This window comes from Engystomops pustulosus, chromosome 7 (assembly GCF_040894005.1).
Source record: "Engystomops pustulosus chromosome 7, aEngPut4.maternal, whole genome shotgun sequence".
In the NCBI taxonomy this organism is placed as follows: domain Eukaryota; kingdom Metazoa; phylum Chordata; class Amphibia; order Anura; family Leptodactylidae; genus Engystomops; species Engystomops pustulosus.
Window position 1 is genome coordinate 29,035,991 of NC_092417.1, and position 21,362 is coordinate 29,057,352.

Genomic DNA, 21,362 nt, shown 5'->3' on the forward strand with positions numbered 1-21,362 from the left:
TAGAGTCTGCACACAGCACTAAAATAAGTAGCAGGACTTCTGAATCACTTGGTGACCATTAAAGGATTTTTATTAAGGCAGTAAAGGGCAACTTTTGTAAAAGAGTGGCCACCACCTTTAAGCCAAAAGAGGGTTTAAAGATGAAGCTCATAAAACTACTATTAGAAAGAACACCAAACTGTAGCCACCAGCGTCAGGCACATGATGCCTAGCTAACAATATTACCAATTGTTTTAAAAGATGCCTTCATGTACATGTTGTTAAAGGACATCTACTACCAGATTACTGGTGATAGAGTGCCCTAATTAGGCTGCTTGTTCCGTCTTGGGGATGGGGGGGACTGTTTTCTACAAGTTTTCTGACATCTTTATTTACTTTGTTAAACAGCTGGAGGCGCTCAGGCTAAGGGCACCCGAGCTCCTCTGGGGTTTCCTGACTTTTAATTTATGCACGCCCCTCTGCAAGTCTCTTGCCTGGGACCTAGGAGGGAGCACACGCCCCATTCTCTCCATACCCCGGTTCTGACGTCACCTGCCGGATCCTAATTTCCCAGCTGGGAGCAGGAGGAGGCTTGCAGCAGGGGCGTGCATAAATTAAAAGCCTGGGAAGCCGAGAGCCTCCGGCTGTTTTACAGAGTTAATATTTTGTTAGAGGGGGTAGAGGGGAGGGAAGGAAAGGGGAAAAAAATGCACAGTTTATGTATCTAGATGAAATTATGCATTATTGTTTGTGGTAGCCAAATGTATATAAATGTCTGTATTTTTTCATTGATAAAATAAAGATCATTTTAAGAGAAAAAAAAAAAAAAAAAAATGACTAAGGACAGGTCTGCTGTCCGAAATGCGTAGGCTTGAAACGTCCTTCTGAGTGGAAACTTTTATTGCTACTTATGTATTGAATAAAGAAGTTATTGCAGTTTGAATATTTTGTTATTAAAGATGCCCGAAAACTTGTAAAAAACGATCCTCCCACCCCCTAGATGGATCGAGCAGCCTAAGTAGGACACTCTACCACCAGTAATCTGGCGCTACATGTCATTTAACAAAGGTCCACCACTAAACAAATAATTCAGATCACAAATATTGTATTGTGGGGAGGGTGGGACACCTATAGTTTCACATGGCTTCTATATATTTAAAGCATTACCTACTAGGTCAGAGTGGACCTACCTAAGTTATAGGTCGTTTTATACAAATGTGTTTATCATGCTTTTGTGTCAATTCTTGGTTCAGGTGCTATATTAATGTACAGAGTTTTGTTTTGGTCATGTATTTGTGTACTAAGCTTGGTTCTGGTGCTGTTTTTTTTTAATGAATCTGTTTTTGTTCCTTTATGTACTGAGATTGGCACAAGTGCTGTATTTATGTACTGAGCTTGAATATAATATGGGGCTATATTTATTAACTGAGCTAGTTTCTCGTTGCATATTTATGAAGTCTGCTTTGGTGTTGTACGTGTGTACTAAGCTTGGTTCTGGTGCTGTATTTATCTACTAAGTTTGGTTTTGGTGATGTATTTATGTACTGAGCTTTGTTATGGTGCATTACTTATGTACTAAGTTTGGCTCTAGTACTGTCTTTATGTAATGAACTTGAGTCTGGTGCTGTATTTATTACTGTGCTTGGTTTTGGTGCTGTATTTATGTATTAAAGGGGTATTCTCGCCTGGGCATTCACATTCAGTTTAGTTAATCTGCCATATATCTATATACATTCCTCCAATTACACGTTTTTAAATTTATTTTCCCTGTGGGAAGATAATTTCTCATAAATGTAATCATATGGTCCCTTAGAAACAAGGCTGTGTCCCTGGATAGACAAAGAAGCAAAAAGTTTTTGTATAGGAAATGTCTGGGAGTTACTGCATGTCCCAAAGCCGTCCTGTGGTAATGAACGCTGAATCAAGTTGGTCAGGCAGGACTCACTAGTGAAAGTGTGGCCAACGCTGCCAGAGTGGGGGGTGGTCATATCCAAGTAAGCTTGGCAACATTTATGGGAAATTTTGTCTTCACACTGGAATTTTTTTTTAATTGCATCCAATTCAAGAAAAGTTTACATATGGCAAATTAATTAAATTACAAGTGAATGCTCAGATGGTAATACCCCTTTAAGCTTGGTTCCAGTGTTGTTTTTCTACTTAGTTTGGTTTTGTTTCTTTATTTATGCACTAAGTTTGGCTCTAATGCTTTATTGATCTACTGATCGTGTATTTACTGAACTTGGTTCGGGTTCAGTATTTTTTTGTTGCTGTATGTGTGTACTGAGCTTGGTTTCAGTGCTGTATTTATTTACTGAATGTGGTTCTGATGCTGTATTTACTGAGTTTGGTTTTGATGCTGTATGTGTGTACTGAGCTTAGTTCCAGGGTAGTTTTGTTGCTGTATTTATGTACTAAACTTGGTTCCGGTGTTGTATTTATTAACTGAGTTTGGTTTTGGTGCTTTATTTGTGGACTGAGCTTGGTTCTGGTTGTGTATTAATGGAAGTTTTGGTCTGTGCTATAAGGCCAGTCTCCTAAAATCAGCCTGAGCCCAGCAGCCAGTGCACAGCAGAGGAGAAGACTGTGTGTGTATTCATTCCCCATCATGTGAATAGAGGCATTCAGCTCTGCCGGAGAATAGACTGAACGTGATACATCTCCTGGCTGCAGGTAAAGGGAGACGCTGGGAGGAGGAGGCGCTGGATACACCGCTGTCTCTTCGCTGGGCTGAGGTCTGTGTAGACCCGTGGCTTCAGTATGAGGGGCTGGGGTGCAAATTATTGGCTATTTAAGATTACAAAAAGGAGATAAGGGTAGGAATTGCAGCTGGACACAAATGTCATGTATGTAAGAACCTACCAGTATTAGTACATGGTCAGCCACGTGCAGCAGCACACAGCACCACCAGCCCTGCAGACATGAGATCTGTCACTTTGTGGAACCTATGCAGTAGGGAAGTACAGTGACGGGTGCTCTGATGGGATGGTTGCAGCCTTTATACAATGTCGTACATACCTGATAGAGAACACCATGTGGATGGCGCTGTATGAGGTTGGGCATTATGATTGGAGCTGTATGGGGTGGGAAACTTGTTGGCACTGTTTGAGGAGGGACACTATGAGGATATTGTATGAGGAGGACACTGTGGATGGCGCTGTATGAGGTGAGGCACTATGGATGGCGCTGTATGAGTAGGGACACTGGATGGCGCTATATGAGTAGGGACACTGGATGGCGCTGTATGAGTAGGGACACTGGATGGCGCTGTATGAGTAGGGACACTGGATGGCGCTATATGAGTAGGGACACTGGATGGCGCTGTATGAGGTGGGACACTGGATGGCACTGTATAGGGTGAGGCACTGTGGATGGCGCTGTATGAGGTGAGGAACTTTATGATGTTGGTCATTAAGGATAGTACTGTATGAAGTGGGACATAGTGGATGGTACTGTATGAGGAGGGACACTGGATGGCGCTGTATGAGGAGGGACACTGGATGGCGCTGTATGAGTAGGGACACTGGATGGCACTGTATGAGGTGAGGCACTATGGATGGCGCTGTATGAGGAGAGGCACTGTGGATGGCGCTGTATGAGGAGAGGCACTGTGGATGGCGCTGTATGAGTAGGGACACTGGATGGCGCTGTATGAGTAGGGACACTGGATGGCACTGTTTTTGTTAGGGACACTGGATGGCGCTGTATGAGGTGAGGCACTATGGATGGCGCTGTATGAGGAGAGGCACTGTGGATGGCGCTGTATGAGTAGGGACACTGGATGGCGCTGTATGAGTAGGGACACTGGATGGCGCTGTATGAGTAGGGACACTGGATGGCGCTGTATGAGTAGGGACACTGGATGGCACTGTGGATGGCGCTGTATGAGGTGAGGCACTTTATGATGTTGGTCATTATGGATTGTACTGTATGAAGGGGGACACAGTGGATGGTACTGTATGAGGAGGGACACTGGATGGCACTGTATCGGGTGAGGCACTGTGGATGGCGCTGTATGAGGTGAGGCACTTTATGATGTTGGTCATTATGGATTGTACTGTATGAAGTGGGACACAGTGGATGGCGCTGTATGAAGTGGGACACAGTGGATGGCGCTGTATGAAGTGGGACACAGTGGATGGCGCTGTATGAGGAGAGGCACTGTGGATGGCGCTGTATAAGGAGAGGCACTGTGGATGGCGCTGTATGAGTAGGGACACTGGATGGCGCTGTATGAGTAGGGACACTGGATGGCGCTGTATGAGTAGGGACACTGGATGGCGCTGTATGAGTAGGGACACTGGATGGCGCTGTATGAGTAGGGACACTGAATGGCACTGTATAGGGTGAGGCACTGTGGATGGCGCTGTATGAGTTGAGGCACTTTATGATGTTGGTCATTATGGATTGTACTGTATGAAGTGGGACATAGTGGATGGCGCTGTATGAAGTGGGACACAGTGGATGGCGCTGTATGAAGTGGGACACAGTGGATGGCGCTGTATGAAGTGGGACACAGTGGATGGCGCTGTATGAAGTGGGACACAGTGGATGGCGCTGTATGAAGTGGGACACAGTGGATGGCGCTGTATGAAGTGGGACACAGTGGATGGTGCTGTATGGGGTGGGAAACTTGTTAGCACTGTTTGAGGAAGGACACTGGATGATATCGTATCAGGGTTGACACGGTGGATGGCACTGTATGAGGAGGGATACTGTGGATTACATTGTATGAAGGGGACATGATGGATGGAGCTGTATGAGGGGGGACCCTTTGGATTACATTGTATGAGGGGGTCACTGTGGATGGCGCTGTATAACATGCTCTTTTAGTAATACCTCATATTGAAGGCTAAGCAGCACATGATAATCATGTACGACTGACATGAGGCTCCCTTGGCCCGCAGCCTAATACTTTTATACAGTTACGAAAATCTATGGTGACTTATAGTATCCACATTATTCACCTTACGGGGTCGTTAGTCCATATATTATCCTCTGAATTATTTTGGTCTCCCAGACAGAAAATTCGGAGAAGGAAATAAAAACCAGAGGTTCCTCTGGGTGCAGCTACCAGATGATGAATGAGATGTATCAAGAATACATTTAGCGGTCTAGGTCTACACATTGGTTACTATAGGTGGGCATTTTGGGGTGGGGCTTCATCTTGTAGTGTGGTGTCCAGAGATATGATGATCTGCATCTTCACTGATATTGTTTGAAACCGCGTTATTGTAAGAATCATTCTCTATATCATCAGGAGCAAGGTCTTAAAGGTCTTTTCTGGGTTGATATTATTAAAGGGAGATTCCGACGAAGACAAGTTTCTTATATATACTCAGGATAACAAACTAACACATTCTGTAATTCACTGTTATTAACAAAAATACAGCATTTCACAGATATAAGTCCAACCTGTCAGGGACACATACACTGATTACTTCCTGCCAGGAGATCGTGAGAAGAGAGAGGCTGCAAACTACAAGGAGATAAGTGATCCGGGGGAAGGGGGAGGCAGGCACATGTCTGCGAAATGTAGCAAAGCACACCGTGTAACAGTGTAATGGTCTATCAGCCTCTGTGTAATCTCATGCATCTCTGATAAGTCTCATCTCTCTCTCTATGTATCAGTGTGTTAGTACAATGTCAGAAGCCAGATGAAAGTGTATATAAATCTGTACCATGATAATGTAACCACCTTTGTCACCCCAACAAACTAAATGGATAATACGGTAATGTGTCTGCTTAGAGAGTACCCCACACCCTGGGATTTTACACTGAGCAGTGGAGGGAGAGATAGGAGCAAAAACAGCAATAACAAAATTGTAAAGTAAGGGGTTAAAATGATCTTTATTCTGTTAACCTCACTAGGGGATTGAAATGGGAGAATTTTCTTTCGTGGGAAAACCCCTATAATAGACTATATTTAGAATAGGTCATCAATGTCAGTTTTGTGGGGGTCTGATTTCCCATTTACTAGAGTTGTGCCCCTTTCAAGTGAAGGAGACGTAAAATTGTAATATTATGCTCTATGAAAACTGAAGAAGTGGCAGCGCCCCCATACAGGAACCAGGCCATGATTGATATGATATTATTATTAGCTTCAGGTTAGGTTATAAGTTGGGATGAGTGGACCCAATTGGGTTCGGGTTGACCAGGTTTGGCTCTGGATTTAAAGGGTTCAGGTTCAGGCCTGGTATTTATAGTGTTTAAACCCACAATCAGTGCCAACACTGATCACAGGCGTTATCGGCAGGGGTGAGCCTGAACGCCAAACCTATACTGGCTGAGGTTAGGGGGAACAGACCTGCAACGTTCGGCCCATGGGCCTATGGGCCGACGTTATTCAAATATGCTTGCACGGCAATGAAAGCGTTAATGCCCGTTATCATTGCTTTTTGGGGCTGAGCCTGAAAATCAAAACCGAACTTCCCCAAACATTACGGTTGAGGTCTGCTCATTTCTGGTAGGATCAGGTTCGGTCTAACCTTGAAAAAAAGGTTTGGGGTGGGCACTGGCACCGATCATGGGTGTTAACCATTTAAATGATGGCGGGAGAGCAATTGATTTAGTTCTGGCAAGGGTTGAGCCTGAACTTCTTGTAGAAGTCTGGGTTTGGGGAGACGAACCTACAATGTTCCACACAGACCCAAATGTTGAGGTTCGTGTCCACTTATCACTAAAGGGGAGCAATAGGTATTCACTTTTAACCTCTTCTGATCCATATGGCTGCCATAGACTGAATGCAGAGTGCAGTATCTTGGGACCTCCATTGTCTTATCAGTGGATCACCCTATGAATGATTCCATGACACGACTATGACGGCTTCTAGACTGTACATTACTGTACCCCCTATAAGTTACGACTACGTGGTGGAGTTGGCATGGCCGTTACTATCAGTATATACCATAGTTGGTAGAGATATGAAGACCATGATCTTGGCCGTACACGTGATTAAGACATCTGTGCATTTCTCCGTGTGATCTGATTCCACCGCCCATCGTGGTCTTTATAGATGAGCTATGTCCTATATAAACATGGCTGCCTCCGCTTCTATACACAGCTGCGCCTCTAGGAAGACGTCTGGAGAATACTAGCACGTCTTTACAGGAAGCAAGTGACTCATCAAACACATCCTCCATTGTATTATCATCTCTTCACCTCCTTTTCAGGAAGTCTCAGCGGTTAAGTTTGGGAACCTGGAGCCCGCACCGGGGGAGAAAGTTTTACGTTACACAAAGGAGCTACGAGAACAGAAAACACGTCTGAAGGAAATAGACCAGCGTCTTGAGGACATCCAGAGAAGCAGCACTTCCATAAGATCAGTCTCTGGCTGCAGCTCACTGCTCAGTGAGTCATCTGTACAGATTTCATAGTATACTCCCCACATTCATGGGGGGAATTCACGAAGCCACGTTGGCCAAACTTCTGGTGTCATTTACGCCAAAAAAACGGCATCCGACACATTTATGAAGGCTTTTAAACCATTTTCCCCCCGGCTTATCCAACAAAGAGAGAGGGAGTGGCCTCATGAAAGAGGGCGTGATCAGACACAGAATAGTCCACGCGCCCAAAATATTAGGAGGATCTAAAAGTAGAAGTTTCCAGTCGTGCCCAGGAATCGGAACAATCCATAAAGCAGAAGTCAGTTGATCAATAATAATAATAATAATAATGTAATATTCTGCCACATGTCTGTCCTAAAAGCTAAAATCTTAAAGGGAATCTGTCAGCAGAAATTGACAGAATAAAAAAGTATTAGTTTGTTGTCCTAGAATCTCAACACCTCCCAGATTGTGTTTCTTTCATGGCCCAACATGGTGGCATCATCCAGAAAATCAACGTTGGAGTGAGATGTGAATTGGTTGTATAAGGTCACGAGGGATATTTATGATACGCTGGCGCTCGTGTGGCGGTGTATGAAAGCCCCGCCAACCCTGTGGCGCAGCTGGATACATCAAGAGGCTCTGGTCCTGACGTTTAAGAAGTGTACCCCGGGAAGGGATCGTCCTGGGTTGGCCTATTTCCCTGCCAACCGTGCCCCTTTTCAGTCCCCCGTCCCCCCTGGCGTGGAGGTGCAGAAAAAGGCAAAATAATCGGAAGTGTTTTCGATACAATAGCATTTGTGATTATTTCAGTCCCGATAAATAGTCCCCACAGAGTCAGTGCTGAAGTCAAGCTCTCCTCACCTAAGAGCTCCCCCACTGCTCTGATTAACGACTCTACATCCTGATACATCACTGATCGACTTTCCTGAAGTTTGGTGAATGATGTCAATCACATAAGAGGTGACGTTATGAAGTGGGGAGAGCTTGACTTCAATGCTAAACTTTCTGCCTCCTTGACTTTATACAAACAGTTTACATATTACTACAAAGCAGATTTTCTGGATACCATCACACTGGGTGGCCATGAAAGACACAACATCTGGACAGTGATAATCTGCTTCACAACATACCGCTAAGGGTTTATTAAGTCAATTTCTGCAGACAGGTTCAACAAAAACATAGACACATCCAAACTGAAGACTGATTTAACCCCTTTAATGACCAATATATAAAGCGGTTTGCTTCAGGTTGGACCACTGGTGCCTTCAGGGATCACGAGAACCCCATATATCGTAGGATCTTCACCCTCAAATGTATAAATATGAGACAAATCCTTGGCCAATAAGAGGGACATTGATAGAGTAACAAGTGTCTAACTGCTGGGGTCTTCATTAATCACATTAACCTGTAAAGTAATTTTCAACTTGATACAACCCCTTTAAGAACCAAGATTTTTTTTTTCATTTTTACCTTCCTCTTATTACACCGGTTGTATATATTTTTTTATATTTTAGGGCTATGTACAGTAGCTAGTTAATATCTTGTTTTTGAGGCTTCATTTTTGGATCACTTTATGTTGTGTGGGTCTTTCTTTTACTTTCAATAAAAGTGATTTATTAAAAAGAAAAATGACTTTTTTTTTTAGCATTATGGTCCTTTGGCTTTTAGATGGCTTAGATTCAGACAAAAAATGGTCAAGGTATTGTCAAGATGCCAAGTGTTGAGTCCAACTGAAGTATTCCAAATTAAAAAATATTTTCAAATATTACCAGATTTTTGGGCTGTAAGACGCACCTTACTATAAGACTCAGCCCAGATTTAGTCATCTTTAAAAAGGTAAACTATATTTGACACCAAATCAAAAATTCCTGTTGGTCACACACAAGCACAGCACACAAAGCTCTGCTACATCTAATCATTCACACACAGGTCTGCTACATCCATTCACTCACACACAGCACTGCTACATCCATTCACTCACACACAGCGCTGCTACATCCATTCACTCACACACAGCTCTGTTTAATTTATTCATGTGCAGCTCTGCTACAACCATTTATTCACACACAGCTCTGCTACATACATACATCACTCACAGCCCTGCTACATCCATTCTTTCACACACAGATCTGCTGCATCCATTCATTCACACACACCGCTTTGCTAAATCCATTTACTCACACATAGCTCTGCTACACCCTTTCATTCACACTCTCACATTCTACAACCATTTGGTCACTCAGCTCTTGCTACATTCACTCACTCAGGTCTTCTACATACATTCACTCACATGAACACTCACATGAGCACTTCCACATCTATTCACTTTCACTCACACATTGCTCTTTTTCATAGCCAGTCCCAGCCACAACTTCTTTTCTGGCCCAATCCCTTGGCAGCATGAAAGGGTTTAAGGACCTTGCAGTGATGCAGGAAGCATGTGATCAGTGACACTCTGCTGACATCACTATAGGTCCTGCAGTAATAGGTACCAGCATCAAGGGGGAGAAAGCAATGCAGAGTCTCTGCAAAGTAGTGATGGGAATTCCGTCTCTTCTTAGTGATCTGGCTAATTAGTCTCCGCTTATTAAGAAGAGCCGGCCCTTCGGCTCCAGAAAGGCTCCCTATTAAATATATAATAGGGAGCCACAGGCCAGTCAGTCACACCACCAGGGCCGGCGCTAGCACCCGGCAAACCAGGGCAAGTGCCGGGGCCCACAGCTGCTGGGAGGGCCCACTCGTGGCCACATCTCATTCCCCAGCAGCTTTGCCGGGTGCCGGTACCAAAAAGCGGCGCTCTGTATGGCACTAGACGCTGCCGTGCGGTGAACCCCCGGCCCAAGCAGTCTGGCCGTGCCAGCTACTAACGCCTTAAAGTGGCGCTCCGTTGTGTGCTGCAAGACGTTGTGCGTGAAGCGCTGTGCGACTGCCGGTAGGAGGAGGAAGACGGTGAAGGGGAAGCTCCGGACCTGAGCACAAGAATGAGGTGAGTAGTATTCTTTTATTTTTAATGGTCACATTTACTAGTCCATGGGGGGTGAGGAGGAGCTGTATATAATGAATGGGGAGGGGGATGAGGCTTTATATAATGAATGGCAGGGGGGATTTGGAGGGAGTTGTATATAATTAATGGGGGATGAGGAGGGAGCTGTATATAATGAATGGGGGTTCCGTGTATTGGGCTGCATATAATGGGCGGTGAGGGGGATGAAAATAATCCATGTGGGGGAACGGGGCTGTATATAATTAAACTATGGGTGGTGAGGAGGCTGTATAAAATGAATCCATGCCAGAATGTTAGCTTACTGCAAAGGGCCCACTGAAACCTGGAGCCGGCCCTGCACACCACTCCACTTTTAACCCGATTTTATTGGGTTAAAGGGGGCGTGGCAAGATGTTTAGGGGTGGGCTTTAGTTAGCCATTGTCTTTTACACGATTGAGGCGGCTATTTGTGTCGGCTATTCGTACGCGAACGACCCATCACTACTGTGAAGAGCTTAATCTCTAAAACAGGGGTCAGGAGGATCTGGCAGTGCTGGATCCTCCTGAGCCTTAAGACGGAGGAACTTTATTTCAAGATTTTTGACCTAAAGAAATAATATCAATGATATAATAAAGCTCCTGTCGGAGGTCTGGACCGGTTCTTGAGGTTTCTCCATCATTTTCTGCAGAATACCGCACGTGGTAGGTGGCCTCTACCACAATGGATTATGTGGTGTCATGGTGGTTACTATCAATGATTCAGGGGCTGAATAATATAGCAGCAGGTTACATGGAGAGCCAGAATATTTGTGTAATGAAGTCACAGTCTCACGAATGAGGGAATGAATAGTGTCATGTATCATCTCGGGACCGGATGATACTGTGCTGACCAGTCATGGCTTCTGAAGACCACGCCTGAAGCTTGTATGGAGTGATGGCTGCTTCTTATCTTCTGTCACTGTATCAGACAAGGTTGTGATCAGTTATTTTAGGGGATTTGGTCATATTATAACCTCTTTTATCTGCATTTTTTTATAGTGTGGTGATCTTTACAACTACAACTGTTAGGGTTATTAGGTAACGTGGAAATCACCTTCTTGTGTTAGACGCCAAGTTCTCTACTCAAGTAGTGATGAGCTGACCCAAAAGTTCTGTTCGGGTACCGAACCCAATTGCTCACACCTGCAAATGGTTCTGGCACTGATCACAGGTGTTACCCTTTAAATTGTGCCACCATTTTCCGAGGGGCTCATTGCTCCCTGTGATGTAATTTGGAGGACCATTCATAGAGTAAATGGAAAAGTGTGCACTGATTCTAGGTGTTACCGGTGAAGGGGGGAGGGTAGGTATTGAGCCATTCGTGAACCTGCACTTCTGGCTGGAGCAGTTCAGGTCCACTCATCACTCTTTTGCCAAACTCTTTTTTAATATCTAAGGGTGCAAAAGTAGGTATCTTTAGACACTGCCCCCCCCCCCAGTATTTATGGCTCTGATTCCACAATTCAACTCGATTAGGTTCCTATAAAGTGGCTTCTGTTGCCTACAATGTTGACTCCACTGGTTATCAAGGAAAGAAAATCATTGGTGACTATAGTACAATTTAGGAAAGGACCCATAAATGGCTGGGCATTGTACACATGTCAGCAATCATCAATATCTATTCATAAGGAGAAACATTGAAGATAACTTTAGTTAAACCAAAAATTAACAGGAAATCTACCATCAAAATCCATCATGTCCCAACCAGGGACATTACTCATAGCTCCAGGCACCGGGACTGTGGTAATCTTCTTATATTTGTTATCCTTGGCCTCCTTCCTTATAAAAAAAAAAATCAACTTTTGAAATTATGCTAATGAGACAGAAAAGCCCTGGGGAGCACTATTAGAGCCTCTCTATGCTACAGTTTAACAGGCTGTTACACTGTCTCATCCAGCTCCCTTTGTTACAATCTCACACAGTGCAGAGGGGGGAAGTGCTACTGCACTGTGTAGCAACCTTTGAAGCCTAGAGTAGAAGGGCTCTAGTAACTCCCCTCCCAGAGCCCCTCTGGCCCATTAGCTTAATTTTAAAGAGAACCCGTCATGCAAAATAACCCCCCTAAACTAAATATATTTTCATAAACTGCCATTAGAGAGCATTGCCTCTATCCCTTCATTGTCCCTCTAGATGCCTGTAAACCTAAGCAATGAGGTCCTAAAGCTGTATGCAAATGACCTGTGAAGTGTCCAATGAAGCATTAGCATATTCAAGCTGTCCACTCTATTCATGAGTGGGAGGCACAGCCACACCCCCAGTGCTTGACTGACAGCCTGTATAATTATGTGAGGCTGTATAATGATGTGCTTCCTGGTGCTGGTGGCCACGCCCCCTGCAGCCTGTGTGTGTGTGTATAGGAGAGATACAGCAGCTCCAGGCAGCCATGTTACAGCAGAACATGTCAGATTCATGTGTAGCTGATGTCTGTGTCTCTCACCTGTATATTAGGAGGATGCAGCATGTCAGCAGGTACAGCACTCACACTAGCCATGCTTTACTATACATTACACACAGACATGAGCAGGGGGAGGAGAGGGGAGGGGTAACAGGGGTGACATCACTGCCTCTGACCATGTGACCAGCCTCATTTACATGATAAAGAATAGATGATTTTACAATGAATAATGTATGAAATAACTAGATAAAGGCTGGGATGGGATCCTTGGGAGCTGCTCCAACAGGTAGTAGTGACAGGACAAGTGACACAGACCTGATGACAGGTGTCCTTTAAAAGCTGATATTAGGAGGAAGGAGGCGATGGATAACAAATATAAGAAGATTACCACAGTCACAGTGCCTGGATCTATGAGTAAGTTTCCCTATCATTCTTAATTTTGATGGTAAATTTCCTATAAGTATCAGCTCCAGATATCTATATAATCATACCTTTGTGTGTGTTCGTAGTAGCAGCAGGGCTGTGAAAAATGCATTTGCTTACAGATTTTGTGTGATGTCTTGTGTGATTATATTGATGACTAATCGTTAGATAAGGTAATAGGATTTGTGGGGGTCCTATAACCCCCGAGTCCACTGCTACTGCTTCTGATCAGTGGGTTTCTGACCCTCACTGACCTGATATTTTTCACACTGCATCTAAAACACATGAATCACATCTGTTTGACCTCAGCGTAAAAAGTTGCATATTAGCTCCATAAATGAAGTCTAATTCTCAGACGGATCTGCTGTCACACCCCCAGTGGATATCGGGGGGTCAATTTAGGATTACAGCTGCAAATCCTCTATACAATAGTGAGAGTAAGTATGTATGACCCTATATGGAGCCACCTGTCTATTAGATCCCTGTTCTCACAATGTAATCCGCATCCATTGCACATTTATGGCGCGTCCTGCGGAAATGCTTTTTAATTTAACCCTACGTAGTAAGAAAGATAGAAATGAGTGGTGAGTCCTATGAGAATGATGTGATCCCACATAGTTGTAGTAACCAGTGAGTCAGCGGGAGCCGCATACAGGACAGCGCTTTATTTGGCTCTATACAGAATCATGGTGTGGGAAATACTCGTCCCGAATTACTTCAGATAGCAAGGAGCCAAAACTCCTATCACCAGACCATGTTACATCATGAGCATTCATGGAAACATCTGCCGTATAGCAATCACATGGAGAGGTCCAAGTCTCTATAGACTCCAATGCCGATTCTGATTGTAATAACTCCAGCCCTAAAAATTGGCAGATGGGATTCTCGGAAGGGTTTCCCCTAGAGGATTGAACTGTCTATAAACTTCAAATACACTAATATTTTCTTCTTCTGTGAATCATTAATAAATAATAAGGCAGAAATGAAGAATCCGTAAATTGTTTCTGGTGCAAATTGTATTGACTTATTTTTCAGTGTGTCCCATGAAAAACAAATGGTGGGTGGCAGTCACTAGCTGATGCCATCGTGCATCTGCGTTATTGGGAGTCAACACTTTGTTTTACTTTTTACTTGAATTTTGTTTTTAAAATTGTTTTACAGCATTGTAAGCTAGAACATATCATCGAGGGAGACCCAAGGGAGCATAAGAACCCAAGGGAGAAGGCCTCAGATTAGTTCTTCTCCACAGGGGGTGGGAAGTCTCACAACAAAATAAAGGACGGCGTGGTAACATGGATCATGGAGTGCAGAGGGGGAGATTGTATCCAGATCTTGAAGGTCTATGTTCAACATTACTAGAAATAATACAGGAGTGTAACTAAATGAGTAACATTCATAGTAGCTGCTATGGGGCTCGCAGTGTCAGGGGGCCCTGTCCTGACACACTAAACAATGTAGGAGGTGCACCATTATATACGTATAATGCAGCATGTAGTACAGCATAATATGTGCACAGGCAGTCCCCGGGTTACATACAAACTGTATATTTTATAATTGTAGCTCCAAACACAAAAAATTTTTGGCCCCAGTGACGATTGGAATTTAAATTTTTTTTCTGTAATTGCACCAAGGATTATCACTAAAGCTTCATTACAGACATCTTACAGCTGATCATTGCAGCCTGGGACTGCATCCAGAGAGATTCACCGGAGGTCACAGGTGGCAGAGGGGTCCGTCTTTAAGTATTGGTCGTCTGTAAGTCGGGTGTTCTTAAGTAGGGGACCACCTGTATAACATGATGTGATGTATATATGCTGTATATGTATGTGTATCTGTAATATGTACATGATATATGGTGTGTATACACTGTATGTGTGTATAAATGCTGTACGTCTGTATATGGCACTGTATGTATGTGTATATGATGTGTATATGCTCTGTATGTGTGCACATGAGTGTATACATGTGTATAAGAGTGTATAAATGTGTATGTGATTGTAACTCAAATTTGTGAGCATTCAAATAAGTATATTTTTTTAAGCGGGAATGGGTGCCCCATTCAGAAGCCTGCTATGGGGCCCTGTCTTCCCTAGTTACCCCCCTGAAACAATACATCATAGGCTAAAGATTTTCCATTGGGGCTAACTCTGGATATTTCCTTCATTGTATGAGACAGACACTACCTTGATGTTGTCTATACTAATTGGTGGTGGTGTGTGTGTGTGTGGGGGGGGTTATTAAGAATAGCGCTTTGCACAGCAATCTTAAATTTCCTGCCACTTGTATCTATCTAAGGCTTTGGCCTTTAAGTAGATACGGGCGCAATCTCAGCCAGGTCAAAGCTATTTAGATCAGGTCTGACTTAGTGGAGTTTTCAGTGGACACTATAGTACAGTGATGGCGAACCTTTTAGACATCGAGTACCCAAACTACAAACAAAACCCACATATTATTTGCAACGTGCCAATGCGACAATTTAAGCAGTAACTTATGACTCATGGGCTCTGTCACAGGTTTAAATTGTATTGGCACCTGAGGACACCAATATAGTAGAAAGAAGGAGAGGAATTTTGGATTATCATTGTAGCCTTGAGTCCTGTCTGCCAATTTTTGCACTGGGGTGATGGCGAGGGTGCCCATAGAGAGGGCTCTGAGTGCCACCTCTGGCACCCGTGCCATAGGTTCGCCACCACTGCTATAGTATATTTGGCAGGCTATAATTTTTGTGGGAGTGGCTGATCTCCTGGATCACTCCTGATGAAGGATCGAATTGTTAGATGTCAACATGTATAATCTTTCCGTTTTTAAGCGAAATAACCCCAAACAGATGAGACAAGAGCCTATTCCCTCTTCTTATTGAGAGCATTTTACTTACGGAACCTCATGATGTCTTGGCTGCGACTCTTGACATGTGGCTGGAGACAAGTAGAGGGAACCAAAGTATTTCTCAACAGGAGCCTTTTTTTATAGTGTGTTCTATTTTATCCACTTTTGGAACCAACATTTTAGACACAACAATGTCATAAGTGAGGCTTCTTTTTGAATTAGGACAGCAGATGTTCCTCTACTTTTTTACGCCACAAGAAGACTTGACGGACACATTTTTGAGAGTAAATTCTTTCCCCCCTCGGTTGACACTTTCATTCCTGCTTTGATCTTCTCTTCTATACTGAATTTAGTAACATTCTTCTGCTTTCGCCCATCACTGCTCCTTCATCCACGATGGTCAGGTATTTTTTGATATTTTGACAGGAGATTGATGGGAGAATGTGTCTCGTCTGTGTTTATCTGTCAAGATAAAGGAACTTACATAAGTGTAGACATACCATGCAGACAGCCCAAGGCAGCAAGTTCAAGTAGAGATTGTGGTACCATAAGCTTTCTTTATGCTATGAGCACCCATTCATGGTGTATAATGTTCCTATTCCTTTATAATGTAACTTCATTGAAGCTCCCAGTAGGGCTACTCCATTATTGGTTCATGGTGTTATATGTGCTCACGTCTTCGAAGATTATTTAGAGTTGCCGTTGATGGTCAACATTCTATATCGTGTTGATCTTGGGTAAGAAGGAATGTTTTGTATCCTAACATGCCTAGACATAGACTGACCAAAGTCAGCCAACAGACAATGATTGAAGCTGACTGTCTTGATGTTTGGGGAGAAGATTGTCTCTGAACCTCCTTTGATTGCTAAAATGTAGGGAAAGAAGCACAGTGCCCCTTCACCTCTGATCTGTTCTGCTCACCTTTGAGATCACATCGGGTAAGGTATTGACTTGAAGACCACTCTTCAAAGCAAAAGCACATAGTCGTCTTTGAAGCACTTCTAGAGGGACCTCGGCATCCATCCTCCAGTCATAAAAATGTATTAAATAGAGATGAGCGAGCACTAAAATGCTCGGGTACTCGTTATTCGAGACAAACTTTTCCTGATGCTCGAGTGCTCGTCTCGAATGACGAACCCCATTGAAGTCAATGGGAGACTCGAGCATTTTTCACTGAAAGAACACAATGGGGGTCATTTACTAAGGGCCCGATTCGCGTTTTCCCGACGTGTTACCCGAATATATATCCGATTTGCGCCGATTTCCCGTGAACCCCCCCCCCGGGATTTTGGTGCATGCGATCGGATTGTGGCGCATCGGCGCTGGCATGCACGCAACGGAAATCGGGGGGCATGGCCGAACGGTAACCCGACGGATTCGGAGAAACCGCCGCATTTAAAAAAAATTGGTCGCACGGGCCATACTCACATGCACCACGATGAAGACGATGAACTCCGGGGCACCTCGGCGGACTTCGGCCTGGTGGACATCAGGAGCAGGACCTTCATGAATCGCCGGAAGACCCGAACGCTCATCAGAGAAGCTGCCGCTGGAACGCGAATGGACCGGGTAAGTAAATATGCCCCATTGAAAGAACACAGTGAAGAACACATTGCAGATGTTTCCGTACATCTGCTAACTTATCCGAAGACACGCGTGCAGAACGGTGTCATTTACTAAGGGTCTAATTCGCGTTTTTGCGACGGGTTAACCGAATTTTACCATTTTGCGTCGATTTTCCCTGTATTGCCCCGGGATTTCGGCGCACGTGATCGGATTGTGGCGCATCGGCGGAAATCAGGGGGCGTGGCCGTACGAAAACCTGACTGATTCGGAGAAACCGCCGCATTTAGAAAAAAAAAGTGACGCTGGACTTGCGCTTACCTTCACCCGGCAATGGATTGTGCACTCCTGTTGACCTCGGCGGACTTCAGCGCAGCAACGACACCTGGTGGACGTCGGAGGAACTGCCTTAGTGAATCGCCGGAAGACCCGAATCCACCACAGAGAACGCGCCGCTGGATCGGGAATGGACCGGATAAGTAAATCTGTGTGAAGAACACATTGCAGATGTTTCCATACACTTAAATGATCCTGTGTTCACTGTATTCTTCACTGTTCTTCACTGTCTTTTCTTAATTAAATGCTCGATCTTGAGCAGGGGAAATACTCATCCGAGCAACGAGCCGTTTCCAGTACACTAATTCTCGAACGAGCATCAAGCTCGGACGAGTATACTCGCTCATCTCTAGTATTGAGATAGTGCTAGGTACCCAATGACGAGCTTATTCGACCTGTAGGAGATGATTGGAGTTCAATCATGTTGAGTAAGAAATGGAAGTCTAAGGCAACTTTTGTTGAAAAACACATACTGTATAATTGATGGTATCCGCTCACCACTTCAACCCAACTTGTCCCCAGAGTCACCTGGTGTAGGGGCACAGACATTTTTGTTATTTTTCCTAGACTACTTCTACAATAGTGGTATGTAAGGGCTGGGGAAGTGGAAGTAATGGGCAAAGAGGATTAGATGTGGTCTAAGATGGAGGTTGTTCTTAGTTCAAGCAGGAAACAGACTGTAAATCCAAAGTGGTTGGATCCAACTCAATTATTAGAGCATATCCCCCTTTTGGCCGACCTTCTATTTCATGGAGTCATAAGTTTTTGTTATAATTTAAACCGTATGTGTGACTTTAAGTGTTGCCAAAAAGTCTTCTACAGCATCTGAGGGCGGACACATCAGGGTTACATATGTTATGAAACTGGGAGTAATAATGCACAAGTTATAATGTCCCTAACAAATAATGTCTACAGGATACATGAAGACCAGGGATGGGAACATCATGTAGTCCTAATGATAGAGACTGATGTTCTAGGTGACATCCACATGTCTATAATCTGCCCTAATTCAGACTGTCTCCATACGAATTACGCTTTTGGTGGTATCAGACAATGTTTATCTATTGTGCATGGGCAGCTGGGTCTCACATCTGCTCTCCATAATTGCATGATTTGCCTTTTGCCTAGGGAACATCTAATTTACCACTATTCCCCCCCCCTTAGGATATTTATATGCATTAGGTATATTTTGGATGTACTCACTGATTTCAACAAGGTAATTTAATGTAAATCAGGGCACCAGGCACTTCACCGAGGTCAGATGTTGCAGGAAAGAAGGATTTCTGTATTGGATTTCGATGTGTGATTTGGCAGTGGATTGTCTCCCTCTCTCCAGTATATACATGCATGCTTGGCTCAGCAAACAGCTTCCTCAAAGGGACTCACACCCTCAGTTATGGTATGATATATCTTTTTTAGAATTCCTTCTATTAAAGAAAATCTACCCTTAAAAATCCATTTTGATAAACCAGGGACATTACTCATAGATCCAGGCACCGGGACTGTGGTATCTTCTTATATTTGTTATCCTTGACCATAACTTTTAAAATTATACTAACGAGCCAGAAGGGCTCTGGGGGGTTTTACCAGAGCTCCACTGTGCTGTAACTTCACAGGCTGTTACACTTTACACTTTACAAGAGTACTTCCCCCTTCCCACAGTGTGACTTTACAGCAAAGTGGGGAAGAGGTGGGGGGCATCAGTTCCATAATCAGTGGAGTGGATTGGGGAAGGGGTTTGTATAAGGTGGTGAAAGAGTTTTTTGTTTTCAAAAGTTTTTTTTATTGAAATAACAGTCACCTCACATAGTAGAACTTGATAATTCCAATGGCATGTTGAATGTTCAATAATAGAAGGGGTTGGAGTTGGTGTGAGTGGTGAAATGGTTGGGATTGGGGAAGGTTGTAAATGGGTGGAGGTTGGTGTAAGTGGTGCAGGGCTTAGGGTTAGTAAAGGTCGTGAAAGGGTTTAGGTTGCTCTAAGTGGTTGATTTTGAAGAAGGTGGTGAAGTTGGTGTTAGTGGTAAAAGTTTTGGGGTTGTTGTAAGTGACCAAATGGATGGGATTGGTAAAGGTTGTGAAAGTGTTGTGGTTGGTGTAAGTAGTGAAGGGGTTGTGTTTGATGAAGATGGAGACAGGGTTGGTGTAAGTGGTTAGGGGGTTGTGTGCGATGAAGTTGGTGAAAGGGTTAGGGTTGTTTAGAATGTTGTGAAAGGGCTCATTTGGGGGAAGTGGTGAATGAGTTTTTTTTGTTTTCAATAGTTTTTATTGAAATAATAAGAGGAGTTTACAATGTCAATAGAGTTACATAATGGGGCACATTTACTAAGGGTCCGAACCGCTTTTTTCCGCCGGGTTTCCCGATTTTTCCGTTTAGTGCCGAATTGCCCCGGGATTTTGGCGCACGCGATTGGATTGTGGCGCATTGCCGCCGGCTTACACGCGACAGAAATTAGGGGGTGTGGCCGTCGGAAAACCGACGGGTTCGGAAAAAACGCGGAGTTTAATAAAACGAATTGTGTCGCAAAATCAATCACTCACTTGCACCGGGAATAGGTTGGTGAACTCCAGCAGACCTCGACGCAGCAGCGACACCTGGTGGACATCGAACGCACAACCTTAGCGAATCGTCGGAAGACCCGAATCCTCATCGGAGAATGCTCCGCTGGATCGCGACTGGACAGGGTAAGTAAATGAGCCCCAGTATGTTACATAGTAGAATTTATTAATGCAAATGTGTATTCAATGTTCAATAATAGAAGGGGTTGGGGTCTGGTGAAATGGTTGGGGTTGGTAAAGGTTGTGAAAGGGTTGCGTTTGGTGTAAGAGGGGGAATTGGTTGGGGATGGTGTAAGCAGGGGAAATTGGTTGAGGATGGTGTAAGCAGGGGAATTAGTTTGGGTTGGTGTAAGCGGTAGAAAATAGTTGGGGTTGGTGTAAGGGGGGGGGGGGAATGGTAGGGTTGGTGTAAGAGGGGGAAATTATTGGGGTTGTTATAAGTGAAAAGCCCCCTGTAAACATTCCAAAATTAATGCGTGGTTTATTGAATCCTTGGTTTCATAAGTCCCTCACCCTTCATGTCACGCAAGTCTCTATCCTTACAACGATTCTATGACGCTCATACCGTCGTAGTGGTTACTTGTCTCGAATGTTTCTTTGTGTTACTTTATGATCATGTAACAAATTGATATTTTGCTGTGCAAATAGCTCTTTTCATCATTGATTTTTTTCATGTTCCTCTCCCCGCAGCTGCCAGGAGGACTTCATATTGCGCTGTGCAAATATTAGCTAGAATAACTCGCCTTTGTCCCCGAGTTTCTGGAATCGTGCCTGGAATAATGTAGCTAAATTGTATCTTCTTGCGTTGATAGACGCAGTCACCTCTTGACAGGTATGTTCATGCTCACACTACCCGGATTACCGTATTAATAAGCTCGATTGCACACATTATCACCTGTTGATGTATAGCTCTCTGCTCCGACTCAAGATCTTC

General features: G+C 44.0%; 1 protein-coding gene and 1 long non-coding RNA gene across 3 annotated transcripts in view; both read left to right on the forward strand.

Annotated features, from left to right (window-relative positions):
- Window positions 1–8,911, forward strand: part of FSIP1 (fibrous sheath interacting protein 1) — a 45,314-nt gene extending 36,403 nt beyond the window's left edge. For both annotated transcript variants that reach the window (XM_072115237.1, XM_072115236.1), the window contains exon 11: window positions 7,149–8,911. In XM_072115237.1, the coding sequence (XP_071971338.1) occupies window positions 7,149–7,352 (204 nt within the window). In that variant the 3' untranslated portion in view covers window positions 7,353–8,911. The remainder of the gene's footprint in view (window positions 1–7,148) is intronic.
- A 10,195-nt stretch (window positions 8,912–19,106) lies between these two features.
- Window positions 19,107–21,362, forward strand: part of LOC140068730 (uncharacterized) — a 61,019-nt gene continuing 58,763 nt past the window's right edge. The window contains exons 1-2 of the long non-coding RNA XR_011848531.1: window positions 19,107–19,268; window positions 21,119–21,260. This is a non-coding gene — a long non-coding RNA (uncharacterized lncRNA). The remainder of the gene's footprint in view (window positions 19,269–21,118; window positions 21,261–21,362) is intronic.